The sequence below is a fragment of the Lotus japonicus genome, chromosome 3, assembly GCF_012489685.1.
Source record: "Lotus japonicus ecotype B-129 chromosome 3, LjGifu_v1.2".
Taxonomy (NCBI): domain Eukaryota; kingdom Viridiplantae; phylum Streptophyta; class Magnoliopsida; order Fabales; family Fabaceae; genus Lotus; species Lotus japonicus.
The window spans coordinates 6,661,383-6,669,212 of record NC_080043.1 but is presented as its reverse complement, the minus strand read 5'-3'; the positions used below and the strand labels follow the sequence as shown (position 1 = coordinate 6,669,212).

At 36.0% G+C, this 7,830-nt stretch overlaps 1 protein-coding gene across 3 annotated transcripts; it reads left to right on the top strand.

The window, feature by feature from the left end:
- Window positions 1-2,170: 2,170 nt before the first annotated feature.
- LOC130749660 (squamosa promoter-binding-like protein 8) lies at window positions 2,171-5,646 on the top strand. Of its 3 annotated transcripts, none has more exons than XM_057603033.1 (4): window positions 2,171-2,608; window positions 2,705-3,446; window positions 4,228-4,363; window positions 4,929-5,646. In XM_057603033.1, the coding sequence occupies exons 1-4, from the start codon at window positions 2,566-2,568 to the stop codon at window positions 4,968-4,970; spliced, it is 963 nt and encodes a 320-aa protein (XP_057459016.1). In that variant the 5' UTR covers window positions 2,171-2,565; the 3' UTR covers window positions 4,971-5,646. The 3 variants fall into 3 exon arrangements, with proteins under 3 accessions (XP_057459016.1, XP_057459015.1, XP_057459014.1); XM_057603032.1 differs by having other exon boundaries at window positions 4,228-4,367; window positions 4,900-5,646; XM_057603031.1 differs by having other exon boundaries at window positions 2,173-2,608; window positions 4,228-4,367; window positions 4,929-5,622.
- Window positions 5,647-7,830: the final 2,184 nt, after the last annotated feature.

Here is a 7,830-nt window from a genome sequence, read left to right as displayed (position 1 = left end):
CTTCATAAAGAAAAAAATAAAATTCCACCAAAAAACATCCACACTCATAGAGCCCAATCTGAAAAGAAAAAAAAATATAAAGTTGCACAAAAGGAGAACTCGAAAAAACCAGGAAATAAGCACCTAAATCAATACCACAAGATGCTAAGTAGAGAACATTGTCCTAAGTTCTCCCTCCAACCAACAATAGCTTCTAAGTCACTAATTAATAATTTTATATACATAGCTCACAGTTGACCCACCCTTCATAGTATGAGTTTTGAATCTGATTTGGCACAGTGATGCCTACTCATTTACACAATTAAGTGCCACTCAGAAATCACGCACGTGAAAAAAAGTGAATTGTTTAAGTAAGCGATGATGGGTTTGGTGGTGTAAATGTAGATCCCACCGTTCGAAATTAGATAAAAAAAACAATAAGTAAGAAGGGTGAATATGAGTCATGTAAGCAAAACTTGACAACAAGAATTAATCAGTGAAAACTAAGAAAATATATTTTCAGTGACTAAAATCAACATTTATTATATTTCTAGGGACTATCAAGAAATTTTGTAAATGCTTATGACCTACCTATAACATATTGGCTAAAAAAGCATTTTTGGCCCCTGATGTTTTAAGTTTGTGCAAATTCTGCCCCTACTCTATTTTTGTCGACGTTTCTACCCCTCATGTTTTCAAACAGTGCACCGTCTACCCCTCCGTCAGTCAGGCTTTCTCAGGAGATGTTCCTGAGTGGATTAGAGAGATGAAGAGGAGTATATGAAGTTGATGATGATCAAGGAAATGATATAAATTAAATTTGTTTGATGTATATATCAATTATGTATGTAACTGAACTGGTTAAATGCATGTTTTGCTACTTATAGGTCTTGAGTTTGAATCTCTCATGCCCCTTTTTCCAATTTCACTTGTAATTTCCACGTTGTAGGTCCAAAAAATATAAAGAAAAAGTCAAATCAGCTCATTCCGTTAGTTTTTTAACGTCTAGACTGACACGGAGGGGTAGACGGTGCACTGTTTGAAAACATGAGGGGTAGAAACATCGACAAAAATAGAGTAGGGGCATAATTTGCACAAACTTGAAACATCAGGGGCCAAAAGTGTTTTTTAGCCTAACATATTTTAACCTTATTTTCACCAATCAAAATTTTCACAAAGTACTCACTCAATTATTATCGTTTAATCTCTTCAACACAACTCGCATATTAAATAAGGGTTTTATCAACTTTTATATATATATATATATATATATATATATATGTGTGTGTGTGTGTGCGCGCGCGCGCGCGCAACCACAAAAGGTTACCAAAGAAAAATAATAAAGGATTAGTAGACCATTAATAATTTGGATCTTCTTAAGCAAAGCTTCCTCATGCACAATTGTAGACCCTTGATTTTTATAATCGGTGGTTAGAATTAATCTAAGTAAAAATAACTTCATAATTTAAAGACATTATGTTAATATATAGGTTGTTGCTGAAGCAGAAGATTTGAATTTGACTATTAAGGAATCGACAACTGATCAATCAGTTTCCATTGATCCTTAATTAATGAATACTCATCACGCTGAGTTAGCTTCCTATGAGAGAAAGCGTCTACATCAATTCTCCTCGCTGGAGATCATATTAGGTGGGTAGATACCAACAAATACATCTTCATATAACCTGCTAAGGATCGAATCCTAGACTAAATGTTTAAAAAATCTAATTGTCTACCAATTATGTTATACATTATTTTCATCCTTAAGATACAATTAGGAATGGAGGTAGCAATAGAAACGAAATTAAATAACAATAATAATTTTAATAGATACATTAACCTCAATTCATCTAAATTAAATAACAACTTTAATAGATACATTGATCTTAATTCATCTTTTTGTAAAGAATTAGGAATAGAGGTAGCAATAGCACCAAAACTAAATAACAGTTTTCCTAGATACATTGATCTTAATTCATATATTCAAACCTTAAATTTATTACCTATAAAGAATTGAGAGGTTAGAATGTTAGATGATACTCCTAAATCCTAATTGATAATTGTACTTTCTGATAGGATAAAAAGGTAAATTGAGTTCAACTGGTAACACATTCGAGTACAGTTCACGACCAATTACCCACTGTCTGCACAAGCCGCCTCATAAACTCAGTTTCCCTCAAACCCACACTCACAGTCGCAAACCACACACACTCTCACTCAAACACTCACTCAGTCACCTAGAGAGAGAGAGAATTAAGTATAGCAAAAAAGAGTAACTTTTATTGCTAGAGAGAGAGAAATGGGGAAGGGGACAAAAGGGTTCAGCTTTTTGAAGGTGAAAGTGAGATCTTTTAAGCGCACATCCATTTAACAGAGGAAAGAGTAGACTCTGAGACACACAACAAGCATTCATTCAGAGAAGAAAGAGAGAGAAAAAAAAGACTTAATCAACACGCCATTAGAGTGTGGTCTGTGAAAAGAAGCAAGTAGCCATAGCTAGTGGATACAAACACAGAGTGAGAGAGAACCATATCTTCTTCCTTCATCATATCATACTAGGGCTTTCTGTATTTGCAATCAAATTCCATGAGTTTGAGACTTCTCCAAAAACCCTTCAAAACCCACAACAGTAATCACCTCAAAAACCATAAAATTTACATTTTCTTTACTTTTCTTCTCTATTTTTCTTACTAACTCACTCGTGTGTAACTTGATTTTCTTACAGGTACTGTGCACTTGCAAGATATAGAAAGTGACAGAGACATGTTGGACTATGAGTGGGGAAACCCATCATCCATAATGCTCACCGGTGGAAATGAAGACGGCGGCGGCACCACCGCTGTCTCCGATCAAGCCCACCGACAAATGTTCGACCACTACGCCTCTCACACCCTTCTCACCGACCACTTCCTCCACGGGCCTGGCCCCACAAACACACCTGATTTCACTCACCAGAACCACCACCTCCAGTTCAACTCATCACAAGCCCAAGCCCAGCACCACCATGTCTCTCACTCTCACACCTTCTTCGACCCACGCGCCTTCCACGGCGGCGCGTCCTCCACCTCCTATCCTCCGCCTCAGCCACCCCCTATGCTCTCCCTTGACCCTCTTCCGCCTCACGCTGGACATGGACCGGGGTACGTCCTCATGCCGAAGTCTGAGGACGTCGGCCGGCCCATAGACTTCGTGGGGTCGCGAATTGGGCTCAATCTCGGCGGCCGGACTTACTTCTCGTCGTCTGAGGATGACCTTGTAAGCCGCCTCTACCGCCGGTCTAGACCGGGCGAACCTGGCTCGACCATGTCTTCCAACAACTCGCCCAGGTGCCAGGCTGAGGGATGCAATGCTGATCTGTCTCAGGCCAAGCACTACCACCGCCGCCACAAGGTTTGCGAGTTTCACTCCAAGGCCGCCACCGTCATCGCCGCCGGGTTGACTCAGCGATTCTGTCAACAATGCAGCAGGTTGTTGTTGTTCATAATTACATGAATGCCCCTTCAGAACTCAATCATTGACTCTACATCCTCCTAGCTGCCCTTCACCCCAAGGGCAATTTCGTCCTTCTCCCAACCTTCCTCTTCGCCTTAAGTTCAATTTCATATATAAAAACAAGTTTAGTTTAACTAATTATCCGAAAGGTTTAGCACAGATGATAGATAGTTGTTGTCCTTAACCATGTTCAGGAATCAATTCATGAACGATGCAAATAGAGCTTCAGGACTAGTCTCATAACTTTCGGCTATGAGATATGCTTAGAAAAAAAAAGTTTAGTTTGATTAATTTGAGTTTAGTCAAATGAAAATGTTTTTGAAATAGTGGGAAGATTCTTGATATTTGGATGTGGATTTGGGGCTTCAAGTTTCAACAACCCTTGTGCAACATGGGCAAGCGTGCATTAAGCACAACAAAAACAGCGTTGTTCTCCGCGTAGTGAACACTGAACAGAGTGATTATTTCTTCACAGAAACCTTGGAGGCAATGAAGGTCGGGGATGAAAGGACGAAATTGCCCTTGGGGGATTGTTGATAATGATTGAGTTGATCGTACATGGGGAAATCCCGAGGGCATTTGCGTCCCTTCAGTGTTTCTTTGTTCACTCTTACTCCACTTGCAGTTTTTTTCTACTTACGTGCTGCATTGTTTTGCTCTTTTTAGTTAGTACCATTAAAATACAACAGCAGCTGCATATATATTCTGTCAAGAAATTATTAATTGTTGATTTTTTAATTTTATTTTGACATGCAGGTTTCATCTACTTTCTGAGTTTGATAATGGAAAACGTAGCTGCAGGAAGAGACTAGCTGATCACAATCGTCGCAGAAGAAAAACTCAGCAGTCAACTCAAGAAATTCAGAAATCTACTACTGCTCTGGATAACATTGCAAGTACTGACCCCTTCTCTTAAATATAAATTATTTTCTATTCATCTAAGTCTCAGTATATTAAAGTATTAATTTTTAGTTTCAAAAAAAAAAGTATTAATTTTCATTATATATCACTGATAACCATACAGCGAAATGGAAAGAAAAAAATCTTAAATTATATCTTATCAACTGAAAATAAAGTGGTTAGCTTTCAATTGGCAAAGGGAGCTATTACTTATACTCTATTCCTTTCAAAATAGTTTTCTTAATATCAATATATGGAATTAACTTTGTTAGCTTTTTAAAATATGTTTTTAATTTTCTAATTTTACCTTTTAAAGTGTATTTTATCTTCTCTCATTTATTTTTCTTATATGGACATTCTATGGAAAAAAAAAATTAATTAATGCTCATGAAGATTTGAAACGGCCTGAGTAAACCTCTAAGTAAACAGTTAATTTGAAACGGCGTGAGTAAATCATAAAGATTTTTATGATATATATTTTTTGTTTATAGAAGAAAAAAATTCTCTTTAATTTTTCATTATTTGCAGAGAAAAATTGTTCCTTTAATTTCTTGCAGGGTCCCCTGCTGACTCCGGAACTCAACCATCATCATCGGTGACTGTGGCAGTGTCACCGCCGGATTATTTTCGGCCGAGGCCATATAACCAAAGCACAAGCCCTTCAAATTCAAGCTCACTGTTTTTCTCAAGCGGGTAGTTCATCATCATGTAGGAGAGCAGTACTTAACTTGCATGGAGGAGTGTTCAGCAATAATACATAGTGAACTTCCATTTGTAACTTTTCTCCCAGATTTAATTTTCAAAGTTAGCTTTTTAATCTCCTGTTATGAATTTGCTAGAATTAATTGTGATTTTCAAACCATGTATGTTAATTTCTTTTTATGTTCTATATAAAACTCTAGTGCCCTATAATTGTTGGGTCTTTAATTGGGTACTAGTAGGGTAGCAAATGGGATTGTGTAATTGGCAATTGCTCTTTTCTACTTTATGGTGACCAGTTCAGCTTTTACTGCTGTGAATTTTAGTTGTGGTAAACCGTAGAAGGGGAAATTGGCCCCCTCTGTTTGGACTTTCCCGGAAATAGCACCTGTTTGGGTCTCAGAGTGTTGTGGCAGCTGAACACGGGTGTTCAGGCCCTATACACATTCATTTTCAGGCATTGAATTATTTTCCTTTTGTCTGGTCCTGGAATTTTTCCTAAAAAATGAAGGGATCATGTAAATTATGAATATTCAACAAAACCTTTAAATTTATGGGTATGCCTAACTCATTCTCAACCTCTACCTTGGTATTGAAACCCGTTTGAATAGCTTATTTGGTCTTATCTTATTTCTCATATGTTTATGTAAATGTTTGAGAGTTCTTATGTAAATAGTTCATGATCTATTTATAAGCTGTTTTGATATTTTTTTGTAAGCTATTCAAATTTGCTTGTGAATAAAGGATTATGCTAATTTATAATAAAGTTTTAGCTTAATTCATTAATTTTATTAAATTAGCTCATGAATAAACGCTTATAGAATCACTTTTATTACCACAAACATTTAATTAAATTGTTCGCTAAAAACACACCTTTCGTTGATGTTCATGTCTTGTTTGATTGTGCGATTCAATATCTAGAATAGATCCCGATGCACTCTTAAACTTCGGCTAGTTTTTGAAAAAAAAAATTGCGCTCGACTTAACTCAACCTTAAAAGTTAGCTTAAAGCATGTGAATCGTAGAAGTCTTTTTATAAATTGTCTTATCTAATGAATTTGGGATCTTAACATAAAAACAAAAGGTTAGATAAATTCCGATGCACTCTAGACCTTGGTCTAGTTTTGAAAAAAAAAGATTTGGACTCGACTTAACTCAACTGTAAAAATGAGCTCAAGGTGTGTGAATCGTCTGAAGTTTTTTTTTTATAAAAATAAAGAGGGTAGAAAAATGGGAGTTCAATAGTAATTTACAATGTGAGAACAGTTGTTGGAATTCCAGACCGTCAACCTGTCTCCTCTATGGAAGCTATATAGCTGTACTAATAAACCCGGCCAGTTGTTGTAATTGCCAATAATGATATATACACACCTCATTTTTTAAACACTTTATTTTCACCTCTTTTTATTTCTATCTCTCTCATCTTATCATCTATCACGTTTCATACTTTCTCTCTCTTATTTTTTCGTTTCTTTCTATCTCTCTCCTCCTTTCACCTCTCTCCACCTTAAAGAAAGTTGTGAAAATAACATTATTCTGTAATTGCCAATATAAACCTGCAGATCCTCTTTCCATCTCACACTTTCTCCCACACACACAGTACTCTCATTCACAATATCATCATTCATGTGTGGCTATTCCTTGTTAAGCACCTACCAATTGGGTCTACCGAAAAAACCAAGGAAAAGTGGTAGATATATACCCTGATCTTTTTAGCATTTGATTGCATGGGGCCTCTTTCCATCTAAAAATAAAAATAAAAATGTTTTTGTGTGTGTTTGTTTGGTGGGAACTTTGTCACAGTCATAACCCTGAGTGGCAGATGTAGATATGCAGGGACGTATTCATATATAATTTTTTGAAAAGAAAAAAAAAATTATAAACATTTTCAGCTCTTGACTAAAAATATAAAAATTTCTTATATAAAAGTACGTATATTAAAAATAAGTATTCAAAAAGAAATTATTCTTTTTTTGGAAAAACGTGACCTTTATGGAACGCCTTGAATACATCATAGTAGATGTGTTGCTGTTAGAATATAATATTAAGATTTATATGATTTTTACCCTACACTTTAAGTTTTAATGATAATTGCTTGCTTGACATGATATTAGAGTCTTCAATCTTCATGATTAAGTGATCATTATCTACGCTTCAAGCTCAAGTGATGAGCTCTTAAATAAAGTGACGTGTTAGCACACAATACAAAATCATTCATATGAACTTACGTAGCAGAGTTTAAACTTTTGGAATAAATAATTGCTTAATACAAGCGTTTCACCTCACCCACCCATGTGACACATAATTTTGATAGATAGTGCAAACAATTGAAACGGGAAGAGACAAACATCTATATACAGGCATGAGTTACATCAAATTATCATTAACGGAGCCTGCCATTTCATGTTTTCTGAGTGGGATATTTCTTCTCCAGTATCAAGTTTTGGTACTGTGATCAAATTAGGCAATGCGTGAGAGGAAGTAGACAGCTTTTGTCGCAATTATAGGCAACAGATTGTGCTGTGTTCAGTGATCCAATTATGGCATACATATCTATACAATTAATAAGATAAATCTCTGGCTAACCTGGGGATAGCATGTCTATTAATAGAATCTGATGAGCAAGCTTAGCTACAGCGTCACTTCTTGTGTGGCTAAAGTATTTAATTTGAAGAACCTAGAGTTTGGGTTTTCGTTCACCATGCTACTTAATAAGCTTGTTGAAATGCATTGATTCTCTTCTTTGTGAACGATGTATAT

What these genes read in the sequence shown, in the direction of transcription:
- LOC130749660 (XM_057603031.1), top strand. Translation starts at nt 2,566, where the DNA reads ATGAGTTTGAGACTTCTCCAAAAACCCTTCAAAACCCACAACA. An exon ending in TTCTGTCAACAATGCAGCAG is followed by an intron (nt 3,447 to 4,227) that starts GTTGTTGTTGTT and finishes TTTGACATGCAG; the next exon opens with GTTTCATCTACTTTCTGAGT. An exon ending in TGCTCTGGATAACATTGCAA is followed by an intron (nt 4,368 to 4,928) that starts GTACTGACCCCT and finishes AATTTCTTGCAG; the next exon opens with GGTCCCCTGCTGACTCCGGA.